General features: G+C 51.6%; 1 protein-coding gene across 8 annotated transcripts in view; it reads left to right on the top strand.

Annotated features, from left to right (window-relative positions):
- The window catches only part of COL6A3 (collagen type VI alpha 3 chain), a 79,575-nt gene that overhangs the window by 37,049 nt on the left and 16,165 nt on the right, over positions 1-26,361 (top strand). For 7 of the 8 annotated variants that reach the window (XM_026491614.4, XM_057305870.1, XM_026491613.4 and 4 more), the window contains 29 exons: positions 49-663; positions 1,558-2,157; positions 2,767-3,104; positions 4,212-4,290; positions 5,145-5,290; positions 6,672-6,764; positions 7,213-7,266; positions 8,184-8,255; positions 8,933-8,959; positions 9,068-9,112; positions 9,232-9,285; positions 9,732-9,794; positions 10,416-10,481; positions 10,873-10,926; positions 13,106-13,141; positions 13,741-13,803; positions 14,747-14,809; positions 16,074-16,136; positions 17,013-17,075; positions 18,558-18,608; positions 18,802-18,837; positions 19,299-19,361; positions 20,089-20,151; positions 21,361-21,393; positions 21,477-21,513; positions 21,617-21,628; positions 21,725-22,218; positions 23,749-23,845; positions 24,622-25,320. In XM_026491614.4, coding sequence (XP_026347399.3) covers positions 49-663; positions 1,558-2,157; positions 2,767-3,104; positions 4,212-4,290; positions 5,145-5,290; positions 6,672-6,764; positions 7,213-7,266; positions 8,184-8,255; positions 8,933-8,959; positions 9,068-9,112; positions 9,232-9,285; positions 9,732-9,794; positions 10,416-10,481; positions 10,873-10,926; positions 13,106-13,141; positions 13,741-13,803; positions 14,747-14,809; positions 16,074-16,136; positions 17,013-17,075; positions 18,558-18,608; positions 18,802-18,837; positions 19,299-19,361; positions 20,089-20,151; positions 21,361-21,393; positions 21,477-21,513; positions 21,617-21,628; positions 21,725-22,218; positions 23,749-23,845; positions 24,622-25,320 — 4,179 coding nt within the window. The remainder of the gene's footprint in view (positions 1-48; positions 664-1,557; positions 2,158-2,766; positions 3,105-4,211; positions 4,291-5,144; positions 5,291-6,671; positions 6,765-7,212; positions 7,267-8,183; positions 8,256-8,932; positions 8,960-9,067; positions 9,113-9,231; positions 9,286-9,731; positions 9,795-10,415; positions 10,482-10,872; positions 10,927-13,105; positions 13,142-13,740; positions 13,804-14,746; positions 14,810-16,073; positions 16,137-17,012; positions 17,076-18,557; positions 18,609-18,801; positions 18,838-19,298; positions 19,362-20,088; positions 20,152-21,360; positions 21,394-21,476; positions 21,514-21,616; positions 21,629-21,724; positions 22,219-23,748; positions 23,846-24,621; positions 25,321-26,361) is intronic. The other variant, XM_057305849.1, reaches the window with a different exon arrangement.

Below are 26,361 nucleotides of genomic sequence, written 5' to 3'. Positions count from 1 at the left end.
AAACCAGTCGTGTGCTGAGTTTTCCTCTTCTTTTCTTTCCGTCCACAGCTATTGAGAGCGATGCGGCAGACATTGTCTTCCTAATTGATAGCTCTGACAGCATCAAGCCTGATGACGTTGCACATATTAGGGACTTCGTGATCAAGATTGTCCGGAGACTCAACATCGGCCCCAATAAAGTGAGGATTGGGGTTGTACAGTTCAGCAATGAGGTCTTCCCAGAATTCTACCTGAAGACCCATAAATCCCAGGCCGCTGTGCTCGATGCCTTACGTCGCCTGAGGTTCAGAGGGGGGTCCCCACTGAACACTGGCAGAGCTCTGGAATTTGTGGCAAGAAACCTGTTTGTCAAGTCTGCTGGGAGCCGGATAGAAGACGGGGTACCCCAACACCTGGTTCTGTTTCTGGGTGGAAAATCTCAGGATGATATTTCCAGGTTTTCACAAGTGATTAGCTCCTCAGGGATTGTGAGTTTAGGAGTAGGAGACCGAAATATCGACAGAACGGAGCTACAGACCATCACCAACGACCCCAGACTGGTCTTCACGGTGCGAGAGTTCAGAGAGCTCCCCAGCATAGAAGACAGGGTCATGCATGCCTTTGGACCCTCTGGGGTCACACCTGCACCTCCAGGAGTGGACATACCTTCTCCCTCACGGCCAGGTACGACCTGTGCGACCTGTAACTACAGAGCGTGTCATCAAGTATCTTTTAATCGGAAAATAGAATTAGCATTTATTTTAATAATTTTCATCTGTTAGGGTTGTTGCTGAACATAAAATTAGAAACTAAATACGGGAAAAATGATTCAGTTGAAACTGTAGAAGGAAACATATCCCAGCAAACAGAATCAGTGATTCTTTCATGAGGGTTCTCGGAGGCTAGTCAGAGCCCCATTGAAAGGTCCTATGAAGGTGCATTGACCGTTAGCCATTGATTCACTGGCTCTCAGAATAGGACAGAATCTTTGAGGTTGGCTAGTCCATGCCCCTATTTTCCTCCAGTCTTGATGGCTTGCTTATAATTAGGAAATTACCCCCAAATGCCATTGATTTTTTAGCAGGGTTCCATGAAGTTCTTGGCATGCTGGCAGGCAATCCTCCAAAGGTGTATGGGGTCTGCTTCCCATTTTCCCATCTGTTTCTCCCAGCCCTTTTTTGATCTGCCTCTAGCACATCTCCCTCAACTCCTGTCAGACATCATTGTTTATTTTTGACCAGAAGGAAAGTGGTAGTGGCATTTCCTAAAACATCTGAGTTTATGGACCGTTGAATCTGCGATATGATACCATTTTGCATGGGATAATCGGACTCAGTTCTCAGTTTCCCCAAGTCCTTCTGTCTTCTGTCTTTTGATTCAGATGATTTATCATTTATCTTCTTGTTTTTAGCGTAATGGTGGCTGTGAATTTGGGAACTTTAGAGGCATGGAATAGAGCAAAGGCGTTCTCTGTGAATAAGTTATGGGAATGTCTTTTTCCAATTACTTTACACTTTCTATGTTTGGTGTGGATATGGCAACCAAATTTCTCCTCATTTCCATTTTAATCATTTTTAGAGAAAAAGAAAGCAGACGTTGTGTTCCTGTTGGATGGCTCCATCAATTTCAGGAGGGACACTTTCCAGGAAGTGCTCCGTTTCGTGTCTGAAATCGTGGACACGCTGTATGAGGGGGGTGACTCCATCCAAGTGGGGCTGGTCCAGTACAACTCTGACCCCACTGATGAGTTCTTCCTGAAGGACTTCTCCACCAAGCAGCAGATTATTGACGCCATCAACAAAGTGGTCTACAAAGGGGGGAGACACGCAAACACCAAGGTGGGCATCGAGCACCTGCGGCAGAATCACTTCGTGCCGGAGGCGGGCAGCCGCCTGGATCAGAGGGTCCCGCAGATAGCCTTTGTGATCACGGGTGGAAAGTCGGTGGAGGACGCCCAGGAGGCCAGCCTGGCACTCACCCAGAAAGGGGTCAAAGTGTTCGCCGTGGGCGTGAAGAACATCGACTCCGAGGAGGTTGGGAAAATAGCGTCCAACAGTGCCACGGCGTTCCGAGTGGGGAACGTCCAGGAGCTGTCTGAATTGAGCGAGCAAGTTCTGGAAACTCTGCATGATGCAATGCATGAAACCTTATGTCCGGGAGTGACTGATATTTCCAAAGGTAACCGGTCCCCTTTATGTGTACGTTTTCATCCTGTCGTGCCGATGTTTAGGACTTGAGTTATTCAGGTGCCCCGTGCTGGCCCACGGCTTCCTTGTGCCTTTGGCTGCTTCAGGCATTTTCCTTATATGCGGGAGGGTGGGGTCCTGGCAACCACCTGGCCCCTGTTGTTGACAAGGATATGTTACCTCTCAGGGTAAGGGTGGAAGTCTGTATTTTGTTGTTCTGAGATTTACTTTTTCCCTCTATTCCTGGATCCCCCAGATAATTCAGACTTTGGGATCCCTGTTTCTGTGTATAGGTTTTATTAGATCAACTATTTGAGATCAGAGTATTTGAGTTCATTTAATTTAAAGCACAATCTGGGAATGCATGTAAACACTGACTGGATAGCAGGCCAAAATTGATTAACACCCCAGAAAAGCAAACCCATTAAAATGGCCTACACTCAGTTCCTAAGAGTCAGCACCGGTGCTCCCCGAGAGAGAGGCAGACCAGATTACTGCTCAGAGCTCATACACAGAGGATCTCGTTTTGCCCTTGAGTGTGGTGCCCGGTGCCCGTACTCGTCTCAGCCTTAAAGCTCATTGCCTACTTTCCCTCTTGCAGCCTGTAATCTGGATGTGATTCTGGGGTTTGACGGATCGAGGGATCAGAATGTATTTGTGACCCAGAAGGGCCTTGAGTCCAAGGTGGATGCTGTCTTGAATAGAATCAGCCAGATGCAAAGAATCAGCTGCAGCGGCGGCCAGATGCCCACCGTGCGGGTGTCGGTGGTGGCCAACACGCCCACAGGCCCCGTGGAGGCCTTCGACTTTGCCGAGTACCAGCCAGAGCTGTTTGAGAAATTCCGTAACATGCGTAGCCAGCACCCCTATGTCCTCACTGCGGACACGCTGAAGGTCTATCAGAACAAGTTCCGACAGTCCTCACCGGACAGTGTGAAGGTGAGCGCGGGCTCCCCCTTCTTTCAGCTTCCCCTGCATTCTCTGGCTTCTGGTGGTCGGGAGAACCACCTCCGTGTCCAGATGCCCCTTCCCCGAGGTGTTCCTCGTCTGTACACACTCTTCATGTTTGATGGGGTGGCAGCACCCGAACCTAAAGGTGCTTTACCGCCCGCTGATCCTGACAGTCTGAAGTGTAAAGTCTTCCTCATTGCAGTGGTTTTACTAATGCTCTGCAGGAAGATTCCTGGAAATCCGGGATTAAGCTTGACTGAGTTGAAGTTAAGATTAATTCATGGTTCATTGTAGTCCTGCCCATTAAGGACATCACGCTCTGTTTCTCTTTCTCTCCATGTGATGTAGACACATACACATATACGTAACAGCTGCAGTGTGAACACACACACACACACACACACACACACTCTACTAGTCTGCTCAGATGCCGCAACAGGTTACACAGACCGATGGCTGAAACGACAGAAATTTATCCTCACCGTCCTGGAGACGCTGCAAGTCTGAGATCAGCGTGTCCACTGGGTTGGCTTCTTCGGAGGCCTCTGTCCTTGACCTCCGGAAGGCCGCTTTCTTCCGTCTCCGTACAGTCTTCCCTCCGTGTGTCCCACTCTCCTCTTCTTAGAAGGAGAGGAGTCACAGTGGATTAGAGCCACCCCAATGACCTCACGGAATTTAATGACCCTTTAAAAGCCCTATCACCCAATACAGGCATATTCCGAGGTACTGAAGGTTAGGGCTTCCGCACATGATATTTGGAGGGACCTAGTTCAGCCCATAACACACACAGACACACATAGACACACACACAATTTCTAGAAACTTCATCACATAAATAGGAAAATGAGATAAACTGTTTTTATTTTTATTGTGATGCTTTTTAGTAAATCAGGCACCACAATAGACTCGTTAATTTTATCCCTCATTTATGGCACAGTATCAAAAAGCTATGCACGGGGCATGATGGTTTCTCAGTGTTGGCCCCAGTGTCCTCAGCTGTAAGGTGGAGGGTTTGAACGGTCCAATCTCCCCTCTGGGAGTCTGTAATGTTTCTTTCTAATTGTGGCTGGGGTTTGAGCTATCCTTTATTTTCAGGTGGTCATTCATTTCACGGATGGAGTGGATGGAAGTCTGGCTGATTTACAAAAGGCGTCTGAGGCTCTCCGACAAGAAGGTGGGTTGTGGGCTTCCTGAACGGGAGAAATTGGCCTGGGTGAGAGGCAGGAGTACTCTGGGGGACCCCGGGGGTCTCCTCCCCGCAGCCTGGTCCTCTGTCACCTGCCTGGGGCTGCCAGGGTGCCCCTCATACCACAGATGGCTTTATCACCAAGTCCTGACAGAGGCCCCGCAGGTGCTCAGACTCGTTCAGGGGGTAGAACATCTAGAAAGCATGAGGCTTTTGCAAAAGAACATGACGTTTTGATCACAGCTCAAAAATACCACCGTTTTAAGCAAAAAGACCTTCCAATGCAAGACAAATAATGAACACGCATCTTCCAAATTTAAGGAGATTAGATAAACAGGGCTGCCTATTTCCAGATATAACATCTGACTGCTTATCTGCTTTGGAATTTGTAGCACTGACTTTCAGAAAGTGAACGGCGACACCAGAGGCCTAGAGAAGCACTGTTTACCCTAAGCACGTTCTATTTCTTAGCTGGCTTTTCCCGAGCAAAGAAGACGAGACTGTTGTTAATCTGGTTTTGAAGGAGGGGCCTTGCAGCTCTCCCCACAGCACCCCTGTGTTCCGTAAGGCCAGAGTTTAAGAATTTATGTATGAATATGCTTCATGACGTCACTTCCTGCATTTCTTCTGATCAGCTTAGTTCTATAGTTGGAAGGTTGCCCAGAGGCGTCCAACGTTCTAGTACGTTCACTCTCCAGAGTCGCTACCTAGTTTGAGTCCATACCTTCCAGGTGAAGGCCACATTTTATACCGGAGTTTTCTTTTAAAATAGAAAATCGGGAGGGTGAAGAGGTTGTGGTTTGGAGTGCGGGCCGAGCCACAGTGAACGTCTCTCCTTGCAGGGGTCCAGGCTCTGATCCTGGTGGGCCTTGAACGGGTAGCCAACTTGGAGCAGCTGATGCAGCTGGAGTTCGGGCGAGGCTTCCTGTACAACAGGCCGCTGAGGCTAAACTTGCTGGACCTGGACTACGAGCTAGCGGAGCAGCTCGTGAGTTTCATGTCTCTGCACACAAACCGGTCTAGATACCAAATTCCTTGTCATCTTAAGATAACCAAGACATTTTTTTCTTGTTTCACGATGAATGGCAGAGGGACCCTTTGGGTGGGTAATTCAATAATTTAGTTCATTTAATTGACTTGGGAGGGACCTGCCTTAATGCCTCCCCCTCCGCGAGCCCTGGATACGGGGGTATCCAAGAGCTGGGAACACAGCCGGCGGGACGGTGGGTCTCTAGGCATGCTGGTGGTGTCACCTGGTGGTTTCCTCTGCTCCCTTTCACGAGTATCTTGTCCATTGTAAGATTGCCAGAAGGCAAAGCATCCGAGTGATTGTGCCCAAACCGGAAACAGTGTTGTCGGCATCAGAAAGCTGGCGCACAAAAACAAAGCTATGCAGAAGAAAGACCCTTTCTGGGCAGAGGAGCATTTCCGTTGCCTCCTTCTAGTTTCCTTTGGAGCAGATAAAGGTGCCCGCATGAGGCTTCCTGATGCTCGGGTTCAGCCTCTCTCGGCTGCAGGTGCGAGCCCCCGGGTCGGGAGTGGGGCGGGCCTTTGGGGGATGTGGGACTGAGTAGTCAATCTGGGGGGCGTTTGCTGGTGGCAAGAGTGGCCCGTGGGACAAACTGACTGTTCCTTCTTCCCAGGGCTGGAATTAGGATTTTATTTGGTTATTGGGTGGAAGGAGTTGTGTGAGTTGACGCACCCGGGACATGGAAGAAAATGAAAATTCTAAGAAGCCCGGTGCAAGGAAAGTGCATGAGCACCATGAGTTTATAGTCGGAGCTGTTTCTCGGGCCTGCGCTTTCCCTGGGAAGTCAGGCGCTGGGATGGGAAGGGAACGTTGAGGGTGTCTGCTGAGTGTGGCCCCGCTGGTGACCCCAAGTGCTGGTGCTGGTGGCTAAGAGGCAGGGACTACGGGTCTGCTCTTCCTGAGGCTTCTTCGGAGGTGGCGCCCGAGTCTGCTCTGACCGTGGTTATGAGGAAGGTGTATGATCTCCATTTTCGAGAGCCTTCTGTCCCGGCCATACGCAATTTGTTTCTTAGGTCTTGCTCTTTGGAGCCTAAGAGTATGTAAGTTATGCTTAACGTTTGAAATTTGAAGATGTATGTTGGAAACTTTTAGAAAGAAGGCCCATCCTGAGGTGACTTTGGTCCTTAGATCTGTTTGACTTTGGTCACTCTTCACTCTCCCATTCGTGACTTCCCACCGCCGTCCTGACTGCTAAGCCCGTCTCGGAGGGAATGCCACGTGGGCAGGACTTCATCTCTCACTGTGAAATCCACGCACATCAGATTTCGACTTCCTGGTGTATTTGTGCTTTTTTTTCCTAGGCATTGTTGAGACTTGAACTTTCTTTTCCTTTTGGTAGGACAACATTGCCGAGAAAGCTTGCTGTGGCGTTCCCTGCAAATGCTCCGGACAAAGGGGAGACCGCGGGCCCATTGGCAGCATCGGGCCAAAGGTAAGGCGGCTTTGGCCTTCCCTTACACCTGGGGCTAGGTCTCAGCGGAGTCCCAGGGGCGCAACAGGAGGCCCGAGGGGCGCTGGATGCCCCCCGCCTTCTCTCTTTCCTTGGGGTGAGGGCCTCTGTTCGCTCATACATTGATTCTTCATTTTATGAGATACTGTTGAAATCGGCGGGCATCACTGACAACCTCACTGTGGGTGATCAGCAGGGATTCTTTGCAGATGTGTCTAAGTTACAGGAAATGGACAGGCTCTCTTGGTAGATCAGAGCCTTAAAGATCCCGATGGATCAATAATGAGCAGAAGCCCAAGTTCAAGGGGACAGCGAAAGCCGCGCTGCTCGGTGGCACTGCTCTATCAAAGGGAGGGGTCAGCGAGACACTTGAGTGTGGCACAAAGGAAACCACGGGCTTTAACCGAGGAATCGATTCACTCTGTTCTAGGGCATTCCCGGGGAGGATGGCTATCGAGGCTATCCTGGTGACGAGGGCGGACCCGTAAGTACAAGATAATTTGTTCTTGAAGCTTTTATTCCTTCCTTGCTCCTCGCACGTTGGGTTGAATTGGGGGGTTCATAATCTGTTCCATTTCCGGTGACTTTCCTACTGGGACAACGTCAGTTTCTGACTTCCTCAACACCTGCCCTCAGATCTCTGCACTGTGGAGCACAGTGCGGTGACGGGGACATGACCGATGTGGGCGTGAGGTGCGGGGTTTTTCCTGGTCCTGTTTCGGAGGGAGACACTTGATGGCCTCGGAGACTGGGGGCCACCGAAGAGGGCATGCCCAGTGTCTGGCAAATCCCGACGTCCAAGCAGAGACGGGAGCGAGCTGGAGCAGGGGCCTAGGGGAACCTAGTCAGGCTGGCGTCGGGGTCACGGCCTTTAAGGGAGGTCTGCTGATTTTGGTTGTCAGTAGCCAACGGGTCCAGTTGGGGGTTCGGGAAGCAGTTCCTGGGACAGATGAGGTCTGAGAGGCTTTGAGACACTAGAAGGAAGCCCAGCTCTGGGATGTGGATAAAGGGCCTGGTGGGGAGGAGGTGAAGTCATGGGGTCCCAGCTGGCAGTGCTGGGGGCCAGGGCTGACCCCAGGACCCTTTGGAGAGCTGAACCAGGGACGGTACAGAGCAGCTGGCAGGCCGAGGACTCTCCCAGCACCCAGTACCCAGAGGCCTGCCCACCCTTGATCCTCCAGGGAGGTACCCTTGGAGCTGCAGACCCTTCCAGGCCCCACTCCCTCCAGGGGCAGGAACGGCCTATGGGGGTGCAGGGGTGCCGCAGGCTTCACCGGGATCAAATAGCATCACTGCCAGCAAAATCTACTTTTTAGCACACGCCTTTCCCGGCAAAGCAAACTCAATGGAAGCATGTGACAAGGAGCTCCAATCTGTAAATGCATTTGTCTCTCCCGGCAGGGTGAGCGTGGGCCTCCTGGCGTGAACGGCACTCAAGGTTTCCAGGGCTGCCCTGGGCAGAGAGGAATAAAGGTACAGTGTGCTGACCCCCGAGTGTGTGTGTGTGGGGGGAACCACAGCCCCAGGGCCCTGGCAGGTGGAGGGCAGTCAGTGGCACGTGAGATAGTTTCCCCAAATGCCTCCTTGGGGAGAAAGGCCCCTGGGGGCTTCAGCGGCCAGAGGCCTCTCATTGGAGAGCGGGTCCAAAGTCTGGGGGATCAGCAGCCCTGGCTGCTGTGGGAAGGGAGCCTGAGAATGGTGGAATCGTTTCCTATGGGCAAGTCAGGAGGCAGTCGCAAGGACAGAGAACGCATGGGCCAGGGCAGAGGGAGGGCGGGTGGCCAGCGGCTCCAGCCCCAGACCCTGAGAGAAGCCGGGGAAATGTTGGGGCAGGGCGGACGGCACGCACTGGAAGGTTCCTTGTGGGAAATATTTGGATGCACTTGCTGAAGTTTGAAAGGGAAGGTGCCACCGGGCCGCAAAGTCCCAAAGGGGCCTTGGAGCCTGGTCGCCTCCTGCCCAAGGAGCCAAGGTCCCAGCAAATTAGCCTTAGGGTCCTGCATGTGATGGAGAGAAGGCAGGGAAGACAGATGAATCCCCAGCACTGAATGTCAGATTCCGGGAGTTCAGGTGGGGCCCCTGGCCTGCTCTAGCCTCTTCTCTTTGGTCTCCAGAGAGGAGCTAATGTTGCCCCTTTCCATACCTTCCAGGGCTCTCGCGGATTCCCAGGAGAGAAGGTACCTATGCTTGTTTTCATTTTGTAAATTTAAAGCTTTCCCAGTATTTGTCGTTTTTCCTCTGCCAGATGGCTTTCTATACTCACTCTGTGTCTTGTTCCCTCGCAGGGTGAATTAGGAGAAATCGGGCTAGATGGTCTCGACGGTGAAGACGTAAGCAATTTCACACTCTGAGTCCACACCACGTCCAGTCCTGGACATCCCGGCCTCTCATACCTCAGTCTACAGTGGAAACTGTGCCAGGAGTGACGTTTTCTCATTGTCTTTGACAGGGAGACAAAGGATTGCCTGGTTCTTCTGGAGAGAAAGGGAATCCCGGTAGAAGGGTGAGTATGTTTCCATAGTGTTGCCATTATGGAAAAACTAAAAAAACATTTTACTTAAGGAATATATTTTTTTTATTCATGTATGTGAAGACTGCTTCCTCCAGGCAGCCTTCCCTGATGTCCTCTGGGGGTGCATCCTTGTCATCTTTTCTGTCCTCTGTCAGCTGTGATTACATCAGATTTTGTTTGTTTGTTTGAAGAGTCTCATGGGGCAGGGACTGAGTGTGCTCTGTTTAAATAACTCCTGGTGGCTGGTACAGAATAGGTCCCAGTAAATATTTGGGATTACCTGAACAAACCAGAAATATCTGCAAGTCGTTCACCTTCCTGTAAATGAGCAGATGGGAAATGCTGCTGTTTCAGATTTACGAACTGAAGAATGTGATTTTAAGGGTGGGATACAAATTTGTATCTAATTTTTGTCTCTTCTTGTGCTTTTTATTTAGGGTGACAAAGGACCTAAAGGGGACAAAGGAGAGAGAGGGGACATTGGAATTCGAGGTGACCCGGTAAGGGAACCTCCTCATCCGCAGTTTGAGACCCACGTCTGGGGAAGAGGGTCGTGGGGAAGAGGGTTGAAAGGAAGAATTTTAAACCAGAATTTTGAAATTGTCTTCAAATGTGTTATTAGCATATGTGGTCTGTCCTTTTCCTACAATTTTGGAGATGGTTTGCTCTCTACCTGCAAAGATTAGTGTTTGCAAGGCCTAGCCTATGGAGACCTCAGAAGTTTCCCTAAAAGCTGGTCTCAGGCACTTTAATCCAGCTGCATCGAGTGGTCAGAAAAGTATTAGGAATGACAAAAATGTAAGAGCCTGAGTGGCCACCCCTCAGCCACATCCCACAGAGCCCACCCATCCCACTCGGACAGCCTGACCGCGGGGTCACCAGCCACCCTCGGCTCTGGACGGCGGGCAGTGGCCCTTCTTCAGTGGGGAGGGCAGTGACCCAGGGTCACCCTTGCCTCGTTCTGGCCCGGAGGAGAGGGGACTGGCCTGGCAGGGGTTTTATAGAGCCATAGAACTAGAAAAGCTGCAAACCCTTTTTTTGCAGTCTCTTTTCCTAAAGTGAATTTCACGTGTCCTTTTCTTGCATATGCGGCTCATGTCCCTGACCCGTGTTGTTCACAGGGTGACTCAGGACGGGACAGTCAGCAGAGAGGACCCAAAGGAGAAACTGGAGACATTGGCCCCATGGTACGGCGCTCTGCATTCCCAGACCCCCTTTGCCAAGGGCTTGCCCCAGCCACAGAGGCCATGGAAATGGTCTTCAGGGCTGTGGGGCACACGAGGGAGGGAGCGGCCCGTGTGTGCAGGTGAAGGGAGGCCCCCCGACAGGGAGCAGAAGCAACTATCACCAGGACGGGCTTCTTTTCTGCAGACTGTGTGCCCCTTAGATATTAGTGGAAAGTGCTTGTCAGGCCAGAGGCTTGTGGAAACAGGCCTGACCCACGTCTCGGGCGTCCCACCAAGCAGCCCACCACCTTGGGTGTGTGCCCCTTTTCCTGTGGCGTCTGACACAACATGCCAGAGTTAGACAGGCTTCTGTGCGGCTGACAATCTCACGCCTGTGTTTTCCCCACTTCAGGGTCTCCCTGGGAGAGACGGGGTATCTGGAAGCCCTGGAGAAACCGGGAAGGACGTGAGTGCCTCTTGGGGCTTGGGGGACTCCGTGGGGAGATTTAGCAAGTGCTGCGGGAGTCGCCCACACGACCTGGGACAGAGCTACTCAGCAACTTTATATTTAGAGACTTTAAGGGGATTTCTGAAATGCTCGTCACCCAAACCTTGCTGCTGTTAGAAATTTTTCATTCTTACAATTTGCTCTGTGGAGACACCCCCCACCCCCCAGTTCTGCCTCCTTTCCGTTCAAAAAAACCACATCCCACAGATGCTTTTAAAAGTAGTATCTTTGCTGCTTTCAAATACTTGGCTAGGTTTTATCCCGCTAAATATTTTTAAAATCCAAACAGAAGCATGAATCCGGGGGGAGCGAGGGAGGGGGGCAGGAAGGCTGAGGGGTTGTATACGTGTCAGTCTAATAATTGTTTGTTCGTGCCGCTGTAATTCAAGCGGTGGAACCGGATTCTGTTTCCTCGTGAATGCTGTCTTGCAGCTGCCTTTTCAAGACATTTTGCAAATGCCTGTTGCAAGATAGCTCGCTGTGTGCCAGCTCTCGGAGTCTTGTTGAAGAGTAGCTAAAAGCCGAGGCTAGGTATACAATCTTTAGGAGGTTTCCCGGGAACCCAGAGCTCAGGGCTCTGGAAGCGGGAGAGAGTCCCTGCACGGGGAGGAGTGGTCTGGAAGCTGATAGATCTTCAGGGGCCGTACCGATGGCTCTGCTCACCAGCTGGCGCGGCCCAGGGGCAGCAGCCCCGGGTGAACGTCGCCCAGCCTCGCCCTGGGGGATCGATCGGTGTCTGGACAGTCAGAGACGTGCCTTGCGCTGAGCGCTTCTGGAAGGAATGACTCTCACCCCTGATCAGATGAGAGGTCTCGAGCATCATTTTTTAAATGACGCTTTTACAATTTAAAAGAAAACAAACTTTGAAAATGCCGCCTTAAAAGTTCTGAGGATCAGGGCTGGGCCGTGCTGAGGGGCTGGATAATGACACAGGTTTTGAGGAAGTGCTCGATGGTCCTAACGTGCTGTCGGCTCCGTGGGCGAGCAGGGCCAGAGCATGTTCTCACGAAAGGACTTAAAATAGAGCCATGGGTGCAATTTATTTGATTTCTAAGTGCAAGGTAGAAACTTGGGTCTGAATCTGATACGGTCAAAGGCTCTTGTAGCCTCCATTCGTCCCTTGTGTGTGGGTGAGGCCTGGCTGCTGGCTTCCTCCTTCTCTTACGACCTTGCTGCACCAGGCTCATGCCAGGGTGAAACGTCATCAAGCCCTGGCCTCTGGTCATGCTCGAGGATGTCCCCTTTGCGGGGAGGCCGGCCAGATTGTTCCTCGCAAGGAGTGGCCTGGCCTGTCTCCTGCTCCTCCACTGGTCCATGTGTCGTCTGTGGAAGGAGGCCAAGGTCTTCCATTAAAGGAGCTGCCACCGCAGTGAATAATGGCAAAACAATCATCCCAGAAAATCTCTGGGCTGGTCTGTTGGGAGCGGAGAATGCATTTCTTTGGTTGATGAGGCCGAGGTGCCAAGAGCTGGTGTTTTACAGTCTCCAACCCTTAACCTCACAAAGATACACCCAGGACCTTCATGCATTCCCATCCTAAACCTTCACGTTGGAGAGGAAGCATCACAAAATCAGAGTTAAAGGATTACTTAGCGCATCGAGCCCACATGTATTTGAACTGAGGGTCAGTCCTGGAACATCGAGGAAGATGTTGCCAAGTCATGAGCCCAGACTAAGTACAGCTGGGCTTTTAGGTTCACATACGTGCACTCCCGATGCTTTCCTTAGCGGAGTATGTGTTATATTTGGCCAGGAGCATCTGGAGAGTTTGGGACTCGCTTCCATTAGAATGAACATATTTCATTACCTCTCCCCGCAGTTAGGAAAATGGTCGTAAAATGGACAGGTCGACGTTACCATTTCACATCCTTGTTTGACACTGGCTGGGATCGTGCAGCCAGAACGAGTCATTGTTTTGCTTGGCGGGTCTGAAGTGACTCTGAAAGTTTGCATTTGGGTGGTTAGCCGGGCAGCGTGGAAGCAGGAGCCCGCGGAGATGAGGGCAGGAGGAAGGGCGTCTCGCACGCGTCTGCTCGGGGCCGGTTAGGCGTGGCATCTGGTGCTTGGCGGCTCCCGTCCCCGAGAGCCCCGGGCTCCGTCCCCGGGCTCCCTCTCAGTTTCTGTGACTTCTCCACAGGGTGGCTTCGGCCGAAGGGGACCTGCGGGAGCTAAGGTAGGTCTCTCGCTTGGCGTCTCTTTTCTGCCCTCACGTCGGGACTCACCGTGTGCTCTCGAAGGGCAGCGGTGCAGACGGCCCGGAGCCAAAAACACTGTCCCTTGGCCAGCATGGAGCTTACACAGCTGCCACCCCTTCTCCACCAGCTCATTGACTTGAGCCTCTCCTAAACGGCTTGTGAAACCCAGTGGCCGTGGGGACAAGGGGCAGGAACGAAGGCGGGTGATGGAGGAGGCGGCATCCAGGGATCCCCCATCCCCGATGTGCCCAATTCTCTGGGCCTTGGCCAGTCTCAGCTTCTTACTGCGTCCGTCTGCTCACCTGTGCAAGGCGGCTTTGCGTTAAAAACTCCTTGTTTCACAAAGCCGTCCTGAGCAGAAGGGGAAAAGAGTGAGAAACCATCACGAGAGTGCAGAGCGACACCGGCTGCACGGGGTCATGTCCCATGCTGGAGGCACGGCGTCAGTGGTCCCTGCCCCCCCCCCCCACATAGGGCTCTTCCCCTGTCCCCCTGTCCAGATGTGACTGCGGACCACACAGCTGACACTGGCATAAACCACCCTGACCCTCCCCCTCCATCTTCTTTTGTTTCCAAGGGCAACAAGGGCGGCCCGGGCCAGCCGGGCTCCGTGGGAGAGCAGGGGACCCGAGGCGCACAGGTCAGTACCCCCGGCGAGGCTGCGTGCCTTGTGACGCTTTCCCAGATGCTCTCGTATTTGTTTTTAAATTTAAACGTGGTGACAGTCAGTTTTACAAAACTGAACACTAAACTCAGCGTCGTAAAGTGAACAATTCGGTGGCAGATAATACATTCACAGTGTTGTTTGGGAACATTTTCACCGTCCCCAGAGAAACCCCCTTCCCCGTTAAGCAGTTGCTCCCAACTCCCCTCCCCCAGCTCCTGGAAACTACTCCTTTCCCTTCTGTCTCTGTGGGTTTGTCTCTTCCGGAAATTTCGTGGAAATGGAATCATACACTATGCGGCCTTTTGTGTCTGGCTTCGTGCCCTGGGCGCCGTGTTTCTGAGGTTCCTCCACGTAGTACCAGGTGTCTGTGCTGAATCACAGTCCACGGTGGGACAGACCACAATTTGTTTACCCCGGCGTCAGCTGGTGGACTCTTGGGCTCTTTCCACCTTTTGGAAATTGTGAATAGAGCTGCCATGGACATCAGCGGACAAGATTTTGTTTGAACTTCTGTTCCTTGTAATTTGTTTTTAAAATTTTTATTTATTTTAAAGAGAGAGAGGGCGGGGAGGGTCAGAGGAAGAGGGAGAAGGAGAGAAACCCAAGCAGACTCCCCACTGAGCACTGAGCCTGACGTGGGGCTCGATCTCACGACCCTGAGATCATGACCTGAGTGGAAATCAAGAGTCAGACGCTTAACCGACTGAGCCACCCCGGCGCTCCTGTTCCTTATATTTTGTAAAACTAACTTCCCCATTTGTGTCCTGGGCTAGGGCTGCTGTTACAGCTGAGACAGAAGCATGGTCCCTAGCAGGCGTCTTGGCTGGCAGAAGCGAGGCTTCGGGCTCTGTGTCCTGAGGTTCCTCATGGAGCACGACCTCCACACAGCACTGACGTTGGCCTTTTACTTCTTCAGGGTCCACCTGGTCCCACGGGTCCTCCAGGGCTGATCGGGGAACAAGGCATTTCCGGGCCCCGGGTAAGTCGTCTCCATCCCGCCCCGTCTTTGGCTAAGCGAGAGCACAGGGCTGTGCAGGCTGAGGGCCTGGGGATGGTGTTCCCGTAGACAGACTTGCCTCCGCCTCCTCCCCGGCCACAGACCCCGGGCCAAGCTCAGCCCTCGCGGAGACTGGCCAGTTTCCCTGAGGAAGTAAGAGACCCTTTTTGTTGGCGATCCAGGGGCTTCTAAATCCCAGTGCTGCTCGTTCCAAACACGGGCCAGCTGGGCGATAAGCACAGGGAAGCCGTTCCGCCTCTCCACAGTCTGAGCTGCAGAAGATCTAACTAAATCTGCCCCAATTCTTGGCAAATGCCAGTTGTTTCCTGGGTGGCCCCTAGAGATGGCCTTGTGGTTCGGTATTTTGTGTAAGTCGCCCCCATCCTCAGCTTCAACACAGAAGCCGCCCTTACACTCGCACGACCACAGGCGCGAGCCTCCCTCTGGGCCGCTGGTGACGATGTGCGGAACGTGGCAGAGCCGAGGGGGGACCGGGCGCCCAGCACTGCGCTCCGGCGTCCCTCCCGCCTGAGAGGATATCGAGGGAGCTACCCTATCACTTGTTATGGAAAGTCATAGTGACCAAAAACTGGCAAAGACCGGACCCGTTGTGACATAAATGGACAGAAGGTTGGACTGCGAAGCAGGAACTTCGTGCGAGCCTGTGTTCGCGTAGACGGCCCTTCCCTGGTTTGCAATCTGAGAAATACCTATTTTCCGAGCTTCTGTGGTTTTGGTCACATTAGTTAAGCCCTGATTAGTCAAGAGTTTACGGTGGAGTGGGGGCGAGGGGAAGCTCTTCAAATGGTCACCGGTGACAAGTCGCTGCTGCCCCTGCCGTTGGCTTATCAGTTCTGGTCATTTCTGGGCTCTGGGGGCTGCCCGCCGTTTTAAGAGCTATGTTTCTTTATTATTGATTTGCTCCCTCAATGGCTACACGTACACCGGATTCCACACCTGTATGCACAGGTGTCAGCTGGAGGTGTGCAAAGGGAAACGAAACCACATAAAATCTGGGTGCTGGTCCTCTAGTCAGGGACTCAGGGTATGTGATTTGCGGACACTGGTGCTGCACGGTCGCCCTGATGTTTCAGATTTGCCCAAGCCCTGTCCATGCGGGCTTGCATTCGGGTCTCCAGCACCGTGCGTGGCACTGAGCACCATGGGGTGGGGGGCAGGACTCAGGCCCTTTGGCTTGGGGGGGGGTGTCAATATTTCATTGACGCACTCCTCTCCTTGTCTCCAGGGAAGCGGAGGGACCGCGGGCGTTCCTGGAGAACGTGGCAGGACCGGGCCCCTGGGAAGAAAGGTTTGTCTTGACAAACGTAGAGCTCATTTCCTGAGGTCGAGCCCCAGCCAGAATCTGTCCCTGTGCCCCCCTGCTTTGCGCACACCCAGCTTCCCTTGTCGCCGCCGCCGGCTTGACCAGTGGGATCCCTGTCCCGTCCCCCACTGAGGGGACACCCCGCTGTCGTCAGTGGGCTGGCTGTCTTGCGGCCAGAACCTGCCAGCAGCTGGGGGATTTACCTGATCCCTTCATGTGGTGGCACGTGGCTCCCCGGAGCCATCGAGCAGATCGGAGGCGCTTAGCACAGCGTCAGAGCCGCGTTGAACACACATTCTTTAAACACTGGCCGTGCACACGCGGAGCTGTCCTGGCCATATTTAGCTAATCCAAGAGCCCCAGATCCCCGACTGTTTGGATAACGGCAGCTTGTTCTGTGAAGGCTGTCTGAGAACAGACTTTCCATAAGCCTGAAGAGAAACCACAGTTTATCAGAACCAGTCTGAAAGGGCAGCATTTTCTCAGTCAAGAAAATGTGTTCACGGGAATCCACAGTTGTCTCTGTGTCTCTTGCTGGGGTTGATGGGTGTCCCTGCTAAATTCACACCCACTGACTTTCCTGGCTTCTTTTCCCTCGTTTCTCTTTCTCTTTTCCCCATCAGCATGTCCCCATGCCGGGCTAATGCAAGGGACAAACACAGACCCTCCTGGATTCTTTTCCAGGCGTCCACACAAGAACGCTGCAATTAAAAAAATCATTTGTATCAGAATCTTAAAAGGTGACGTGAGCAGTCTGTAGCAGCCTTACCACTGGCATCGTGTAGGGCACAAATAGCTTGGAATCACATTTTAGGTTGGACTTGGACCCACAGCTGTCTCAGCCTTGTGTCTTGTGTGTAGGGTGAACCTGGAGAGCCAGGACCGAAGGGAGGCATCGGGAGCCGGGGCCCCCGAGGGGAGACGGTAAGATCGCGACGTGCTGTGACTCACCCTTCGCTGGAAGGTGGGAGGCGGGGAGAGGGGGCCTTGCTCGGGACTAGGCTTCGTCCCTGCAGATTGGGTTGGTTCTGAATAGAGGAAACTTGATAGTTGCTTCTTGTATCCTTGGGGATCCGACTGAACCCAGTGAAACCTTCTGCTTATAAACAGCAAATCATTTCAAAGTAAGTTTCATTTCATCAGGAATAGTGGACAAAGACACCTTTTTCCTGATGGAATGTGGGGACTCACTGAAGCTTGAACCACCTTCATTTTCGGTCCTGCAGTGGTTTGTGACCATGACTGGATCGAGCTTTCCTGCAAAGAAATAAATGTCCTTTGGTCAAAAGGAATTGGATCTGATCAGGTCTCGATCCAGATTGAAACTGTTTCCTTTGAATGAGACATCCTAGGAACATAAGTTATGACCACGATAACTCATTTAAAAAATGTTATTTAAAAATAACCTATAATAATGGTTTATCTGCTCACTGATGATAATTTTGTAATATACATTTCCTGTACAGGGAAAAGAAGTCTACGGAACATTAAGAATTTTTTTAAAATGAGGCAGTATACCTGAACACTGCAAATGGGCCAAATTCATCTGACTTATAATCCCAAACTTTAAAATATTTTTTGCACGTATGCAACTTCTCTACAGGAAACTGAAGTTTAGAAGATCCATTTCTGTTACTGTTAGTTTCAGGAGCAGAGGGGGAAAATTAGACTTTAAAATCTATTCAGACCATCGAAGGAAATCTCTTCTTGATTCTGTGTCCATACATTTTTGGGCAATGACTCTTCAGCTGTTGATGTTTGCTTAAAGCTGTAAGCTAACTATGTAGTGTGCTCCACGTGTAGTTTAGGGATATTAATGTATAGTTTACACACATTCTTCTAGTTCTTTTGAAAGAGTTGATGGAGTCCAGTCCTGAAAGTCTCCCATGGGGGTGTGATGGGGCAGATCTGAGAGCACAGGATGGGGCTGTTTGGAAAGCAGACAGTCTAGTGGCACGACCTGAAGGAGGGGAGGGCCATGGGGGAGGGGACAAGGTCTGAGCAAAGGAGATTCGGGAAGGCCTGAGAGACTGAGTCCTGCGTTCTTGCTTTGAACAAGAATCAAAGACTCTGCACAAAGTCAGGATGGCCTTCGGGAGTCTTCTCAGCTCCAAGAGTCTCAGGCTCAGCGGGTCTTTGACTCCGCCCCCAAGCGCTGTCTTTCCCAGTGGCTGTCCGTTGTTCTGTACATTGGCGCCACACCAGCACCATTTTGCCAAAGGAGTCCGTTCAGGCCACGTACAGACTCGGGCTTGTTTGCACCTGGAGGATGGGATGGGAGCAGGACCACCTCCTTGATCTGGGACCACTTCAGGGACCCAAGGACCCCGTGCCCAGGGCTCTAGACAGAGGTGTTGTGCCCTGCCCAGCATGGCGGCCCGTGGTAATGTCTCTTTCCACCCCCAGGGCGACGATGGCAGAGACGGGGTTGGCGGTGAAGGACGCAGAGGCAAAAAAGTGCGTATCTGCTAGATTTCTTGAACTTCTGACAGCTGTATTTTTAAAGAATTATTTCCTCAAATTTTATTGTCATATCGTGAATTTTTTCGCTTGATGACTCCAGGGATAGAGTTTTTCTGCTCAAGAATAATTTATTTTAGATGCCTTTAAAGTGGGACCAAATATTGAGTGATTTCCTTATCTCTTATAGGGAGAAAGAGGATTCCCTGGATACCCAGGCTCAAAGGTAACTAACTATTCCCCTCATGGTGAAACGTCACTGTTGTTTGGGGCTGAGTTTGGTATGTTCATGGGTTAAAAATCAGAATATCGTGCTGCCAGTGCTGGGTCAGCCGCTTGCTAACCAGTGCCCCGGGGACGCCCCGCCTCTCTGATGTGCTCCCTCACCCGTTATGTGGAGGTAACAGTGTGCACTTGCCTCGGAACCTGTGGGGGTCAAATGAAATGACACGGCAGGAACATACTTTGCAAACTAAAAATGCTGGGATCTGTATGCTATTGTCATTATGGGTTCAATAAGCCAAGGCTGACCCTGCAAAGGACGCAAATGTAGTAGGAACCCAGTGGAACGTAAATCAGAGTGAACCACTTGGCTGCCCGGGGAAGTGTGGTCCGGATGCCCCAGGGACCCTCAGCTAGCCCCTCTGTTTCAGAGCTTAATGTGTCTCCTTTTGGCTCTCTTCCCAGGGTGCCCCTGGTGAGCCGGGCACAGGTGGAGCACTGGGACCCAAAGGCATCAGAGGCCGAAGGGTGAGTCTGTCTGCACCTGGATGCAGGTGGGGAGTGAGAACACGTGGGGTGAAAATTATCCTTCTTCAACTACAGCCTAGTGGTAGTAGACCCCAGAAGAAAAGGAATCCTAAGCCCCCCACCAGTGTCCTCAGGACCCTCTGTGGTGGTCTGCGCTGTCCTCCCTCAGCCATGCTGTCCTTACGGGAGGCCCCGAGAACCCCTTCCTCGAACACATCTCAAGGATCACTACCGGCATCCTCCCCTCCTCCCCCCCGTAAGAGTCCTCTTCCTTAAGCCGCTTTCAGCTCTGAATGACTCTCTTCAGTGGATGTTTACTCGTCCTCTTAAGACAGCACTGAGTCCTGACTTAACAAATTGTGGTCCAGATGTGGGGAACTATTATTTTTAGCTTAAGGTATGGTTAAAACCACCATATTATCCTGTTCATTTGCTCAGTGAAGACAGTCAAACTCTGTCATTTAGTATTCAAGTTTAAAACGTTGGATTGGTTGTCTCCACTGAACAGTGATCTGATTAATTGTCATTTCTTGGTTTCTTGTGCGTCTGTGGACAGTCTCATGACATCCGTGGACAGTCTCATGAATGGCTCTGGGGCAAGGATCTCACAGTGAGAGAGTCCTCGTACTGACGGGGAACGCTGGAGATCGCCTTCGCCACCCCTGCCGACCGCAGGAGTTGAGAATCTTCTGCCACAGCTGAGCAGTGTTTGTTCTGCCCTTTCTAGGGAAATTCAGGACCTCCAGGGGCAGTTGGGCAGAAGGGAGACCCTGGCTACCCAGGACCATCTGTGAGTACCCGCCCTCTTCCGAACAAGCCACTGGGGTGGGCTGCTTTGCACACGCCTCTTCGTGAACTTTCCACTGTCTCCTCTCCTCCCGGAGAGGGCTACTGCGTGCTTGTTGTTACTGCTGCCTTCTTCTTCTTCTTCTTGTTTTTTTTTTTTTTTTTTTAAATAAACCACTTTTCTTTTGGTACCACAACGGAGAAAAGAGCTTTTGAATTTTAGAGGAACGAGAAACTTTAAAAAGAAGTTTCCTGTGGAACCTTGTGGTCTAGGGTATCTTGTAATTTGCCTTTATAATTTCCTGGGTAGGTTTGCTTGAGGTTTGTGTACAGGGACCAAAAAGAAAGTACAAGTTTTAATACCTCTTGGTTGCATCTTGTAGAATTAGTATAATTTATGTCAGATGTCGGTTTGCGGACTTCTTCCTTTGGTCTTTAAAATCCCTGAGAGAGCTTCTGATTTGTGGTTTAAAACCCGCAAGTGCCCGGCCACCTGGGGCCAGGAGGGTGGCCTCCTGCAGCCTTTCCTGTCTTTGTTTCCTTCTTGGAAGCTCTCCCTATATTGTCTCTCGGCATGAAATTTGATGAGGTTCAAAGAATGATGGACGATCACTCCTACAAGGAAAGGCTGAGGGATTAGGCGCGTTGAACTTGGGTGAAGGCCAAGTCACGTGATTGCTGCCTTTAAAGAGGGAAGCATTTAATGGGAGAAAGTAAGCCAGTCATTAGTCTTGTGGGAAGACACCTGACTGGCCCACAAGACGACTGCTTGACCATCAGGGCGGCCACATATTGGGATGAGAGGCGGAGGGTGGCCGTGGGTCTGTCCTTGAAGCTCCTCGGCGGTGGAACCTTGCTGGCGTGCTTCACACCTGGAACCGAGAGTTAGCTAAGCGACTCTTCACTGTCCCTTCTGTGTTGAGACCCAAGCCCAAATGTGTGATCCCTTTGACCTCTCACGGGCTTCCAGGTTTCCAAAGTGGGGAGCTATTTATCTTGCAAGGGAAACACTTTTTCCCTCAAAGTGGTCTCTCTTTTGTTCCTTGAGCGGTAAAGTCAAATTTATAGGGAAAGCCTGAAAATGATCAAGGTCAGTCGAGGTCCACCTTTGCTTCCTCTGTCATATTTCTGGAGGGGGGGAGGGGCGGTTCCTTCCGGTTGGCGGTCCCGCCCACCTGCCCGGTTTCTCATCCTCTCCTTCCTTGTTCCGCAGGGTCCCAAAGGCAACAGAGGGGACTCCATGGATGTAAGTTGCATGTGTATCGCTCCAGTCATTGTGCCGTAAGCCTTCTGTCCGCCCCCTCACAATTCTCTCCTTTCCTTTTAAAGCAATGTGCCCTTGTCCAGAGCATCAAAGATAAATGTCGTAAGTACACGATTCTCTGCTGTCCATAACACCTTCTGTTTTTACATTTGAAATTCTCACACAGTAGAAACATATTTCACGCCTCTCTTGGTTTCCTTCGCAGCGTGCTGCTATGGTAAGTTGATTTCAGCCGTTTGACTTCCTCCTGCGAAAAGAAGAGCCCCTTTCCCTGTAAGTAATGTTGGTCTTTGAAAACCCGCCCTTCCCGCAGGGCCCCTGGAATGCCCCGTCTTCCCGACGGAGCTGGCCTTTGCTTTAGACACCTCGGAGGGGGTCACCCAGGACACGTTTAGCCGGATGAGGGACGTGCTCCTGAAGGTCGTGGGCGACCTGACCATTGCGGAGAGCAACTGCCCACGGGGGGCGCGCGTGGCCGTGGTCACCTACAACAACGAGGTGACCACGGAGATCCGGTTCGCTGACTCCAAGAAGAAGTCAGTCCTCCTGGACAAGATCAAGAACCTTCAGGTGGCTCTGACGTCCAAGCAACAGAGTCTGGAAACGGCCATGTCCTTCGTGGCCAGAAACACGTTCAAGCGCGTGAGGAACGGATTCCTGATGAGGAAAGTGGCTGTTTTCTTCAGCAATAAGCCCACGAGGGCGTCCCCGCAGCTCAGGGAGGCTGTGCTGAAGCTCTCGGACGCAGGCATCACACCCTTGTTCCTCACAAGCCAGGAGGACGGGCAGCTCATCAGCGCGTTGCAGGTCCGTGCCCTGCGGGCGTCGTTGGCGCCTCCCGTGTTCTTCTCGGGCTCTGTCTCAGGCCCATCGTCCCTCCTTGCTGAGTTCATGCCAGAGTTTCCAAAAGCTCCCGGATGAGGCTGTTGTGATTGGAGACCGCTCGAGTGAGATTTCCAGGACGGCCGGGTGGCTCTGGATCTAGAGTGACAGCCAGATGCCTGGGATTTTTTCCCACTGGGTGCCTCCTCACGTGCTGGAGGAGGATCTCCCAGGGCTGACCCTGAGGCCCTACAGTCTTCTAGTGAGGTCCCCCAACGTCAGTGACCCCAGCACCCCTAGCAACACCCCTCTTCAAACCTTTCCTCAGTCAGGATGGCGGCCAAGGCTCAGCCTTCGCTGTGAAACTGCAAAGTGCTCCCTTGTCATTTGCTTCCATAGCTTAACTGTTATAATAATATAGATAATAACTGCTGTAATAACTGGCTAATTGATCAATTAACATTTATTCAGTGCCAATTCTGGCGGCATTGCTCAAGACGAGTGGGTGGTGGGCGTGATGGGAAAGAGCCCTAGTCCAAGCGCCCCCCACCCCCCACCTTTCTAGCTTCAAGTCGTCATGAGTAATATGGTTACATCATTGAACCTGTCTGGGTCTTAGGTTTCTCGCCTGTGGAAGGCGGGGTGGGGCGGGATGGTCTCTAGCATCTTCCCTTCCAGACTGGGGATTCTATGGTCCTACCACTGCCTATGTCAGCGAAAAAAGTCCGGTCATTGGTGCCCTCTCTCGGGTCCTCTTCTGCCAAACCACCGGCTGGTTTGAGCCCAGAGCACTGAGCTGTGGCTACCAGCTGTCCACCCTTTTAAGGGGTTCATTGATATACATTTTCCCTCGTGGGGGCCGAGGGACCCGGAACCACCTGGCTCTTGACAGCGTTGTTTCAGCAGGTTTGAAAAGCCAATTAATCATTCATTAATTAAACTTAATCATTCATTAAATGACTACTTAATGATGGTGAGCTGGGTGCCGTGATGATGAGCAGGGCTTCTTGAATCTTCTAGAAGTGATTTTATTACTTGCTTTGTTGTTAAATCCCTCTCTGGAGCTGGGAGAGCAGGAGAGGGTGTTGCTAACGTTTGTCAGTGGCTGGAATGGGTGCGGACAATAACCGCGGCACCAAAGTGCCCACTGTTCCCACGAGGCTAGCCCAGGCACTCCGCACGCATTGTCGACTTGGACATGGGGAGTTTACCGTTGTCCCCGTTGTGCAGCTGAGGAAAGTGGACCCCAGGCAGGTTAAATAAATTTCCTCTAGGCCCGGCAGAAAGTGCAGGAATGGGATGTGAACTGCAGCTTATCTCCACGGAAGAAAACTTCTGTTGTCCTATTAAGCTCAGCGCACCCTCCCCCACCCTACCAAGAAAACCCTGAGAGGCGTTCTTGATCTGCTGGGGTGTTTATTTTTTGACGTGACTGGTGTGACTCTCTTCCTCAGCTCCATTTTCAAGTAGTTACCACAGACATTCCTACTGATCATTTCCTTTTGTTTCGACCAGATCAATAACACGGCGGTGGGGCATGCGCTCGTCCTCCCCGCTAGGAGAGACCTCACGGACTTCCTGAAGAACGTCCTGACGTGTCACATTTGCCTGGGTAAGGTGCTTCTTTAACAGGAAAATCTGTTACTGAACACACTATCCATAGAGTGACATTTGAATGAATGATCGCCATCCTTAGGGCTTCGGTTAAGTGAAGATTCACAAAGCTTCACATTCACAGTGTAATTCCTATATAAGTGGCTTCCGTATTTAAAGTGGAAGCCCTCAAACAGAGCTTCTCTTTGATAGCGAAAGATTCATTTCATAGGAAATAAAGGAGAAAGTAGGCTCTGCTTCCATTTTGACCTTGAAGTCCAGATTTCAATTATCTGTCTTTGTGACTTTCTGGAACACATTTTTTCAAAGAGTGGCAAAGAAATAGTTTCCTTTCCTTTCCTTCTTCTCTTTCTCTCTCCTCTTCTCTTCTCTTCTCTTCTCTTCTCTTCTCTTCTCTTCTCTTCTCTTCTCTTCTCATTTTTTCCTTCTTCTTCCTCTCCGTCCTCCCCCTCTCCTTTCTTCTCTTATGTTCTTCTATCCGCCTCCCACTCCTCCCCTTCTTCCTCTTCCTCCTCCTCCTCTTCCTCTTCCTCTTCCTCTTCCCCTTGTTCTAATACCAATGCCATAGTATACTAACAAGTACTTTAGCTTCCTGATTTGTTTCATTTAGTGTTAGGTGATGAGAACTGAAATCTGGCCACAAAATGGTAGCAGGCTATAAACAGGCTTCTATATTAAGTGACGATTTTAATTACCCCTGACTCCCAGCACACTGATGTACAATACCTTGCTGTGGGAATCACACAATAAATGGGCTCCCGTGCTTCTTTCTAGACATCTGCAACATTGACCCATCCTGTGGATTCGGCACCTGGAGGCCTTCCTTCAGGGACAGGCGAGCGGCGGGCAGTGATGCGGACATCGACATGGCTTTCGTCTTAGATAGCTCTGAGTCCACCACTCTGTTCCAGTTCAACGAGATGAGGAAGTACATAGGGTACCTGGTCAGACAGCTGGACCTGAGCCCAGACCCCAAGGCCTCCCAGCACTTGACCAGGGTGGCCGTCGTGCAACACGCGCCCTACGAGTCCATGGGGAACGTCAGCGTGTCACCCGTGAAGGTGGAATTCTCCTTGACTGACTACGGCTCCAAGGAGAAGCTGGTGGACTTTCTCCACAGCAGGATGACACAGCTGCAGGGGACCAGGGACCTGGGCAGAGCCATTGAATACACCATAGAGAACGTCTTTGAAAGCGCCCCCAACCCACGGGACTTGAAAATCATGGTTCTGATGCTGACGGGTGAGGTGGAGAAGGAGCAGCTGGAAGAGGCCCAGAGAGTCATCTTGCAGGCCAAATGCAAGGGTTACTTCTTCGTGATTCTGGGCATCGGCAGGAAGGTGAATGTTAAGGAGGTGTACGGCTTCGCCAGCGAGCCGAATGATGTCTTCTTCAAACTACTGGATAAGTCAACTGAGCTCAATGAAGAGCCTCTGATGCGCTTTGGGAGGCTGTTACCATCCTTCGTCGGCAGTAAGTCCTACATCAGACGGTGTGGGCTGGGCCGGCGGTTTCTGCCAGTCCGTAGCTTTGGGCTCTCCGGGCCATGGGGCCACGGAAAAGACATGTAGTGTGCTGACGTTGACTTGTTCGTTCATTCAACACATATATATTGACACCTGCCATGTCCCAGACACACTTTGGGGGCCAGGATGGGCAGTGAACACACAGAAGGAAATCCTGTCCTTGTTCACTCACTTATTCAACCAAAGTTGCCTGACCTCTCTCAGCCGTAGACCCCATGTCCCTGAGACGAGCAGTGAGTCAGGTGCACACTTATGATGCATGACACAGTAAGTGGGGAAGCTCCTCGAAGGAGTTGTTTTGCTTTGGGCTTAGCCACCCACCCCACACTTGGAAACTTCTGGGCCTTTGCTTATGTGAATCTCCTCCCCGCATTAGTGGCAAATGCAAGTTCATCTTCAAAGCATATCCCTAGCTGCCCTTACTCACCATGCAAGCTCCCCACTCCCAAGGGTTTGTCCTCTTGAATCCGGACACTACCTACCGTATCTGGTCCGTGGCCTGCTGGTTATTCCTTTGTGGTCTGTGGTCCCGGCACACTGCATGGTCTGTGGATCGTTCACCCTGTGCTCCAGGGCCTGGCCCAGTACACAGCCACCCCCAAGTCACTACAGGGGAGTATACGACTGAGGGAGCTCTGGAAAGTAGGAGTATACGTGCCGTTACAGAGAGCTTAGTATTCAAGGCAAAGGTGGGCTCCACGAAAACCGTGCTCACACTTGTGAAGGCCTGTCCCTCCAAAGTGTTAGAGAAAACCATGAAATAAAGGTAAGCCAGCAAGGTCACCCCAGGCCCGCTGTCACTAGCTTCCCCAGGCCCGCTGTCACTAGCTTCCGAAGACGAGAAACAGAAGTTTTATTAAGCACAACACTGAGAAAACATTAAAAGTAATTTGGTCACAATTTGATGTTTAAATTTTGGAACTTGTTCAACTCTGTGCTTGATTCGTCTTCTATTCCTGTCTCCCCCTTACATTGAGTAAATATTTTC

This window comes from Ursus arctos, unplaced genomic scaffold (assembly GCF_023065955.2).
Source record: "Ursus arctos isolate Adak ecotype North America unplaced genomic scaffold, UrsArc2.0 scaffold_1, whole genome shotgun sequence".
Classification (NCBI taxonomy): domain Eukaryota; kingdom Metazoa; phylum Chordata; class Mammalia; order Carnivora; family Ursidae; genus Ursus; species Ursus arctos.
The sequence above is the reverse complement of the archived record's forward strand: the minus strand, read 5'-3'. Positions and strand labels throughout refer to the sequence as shown.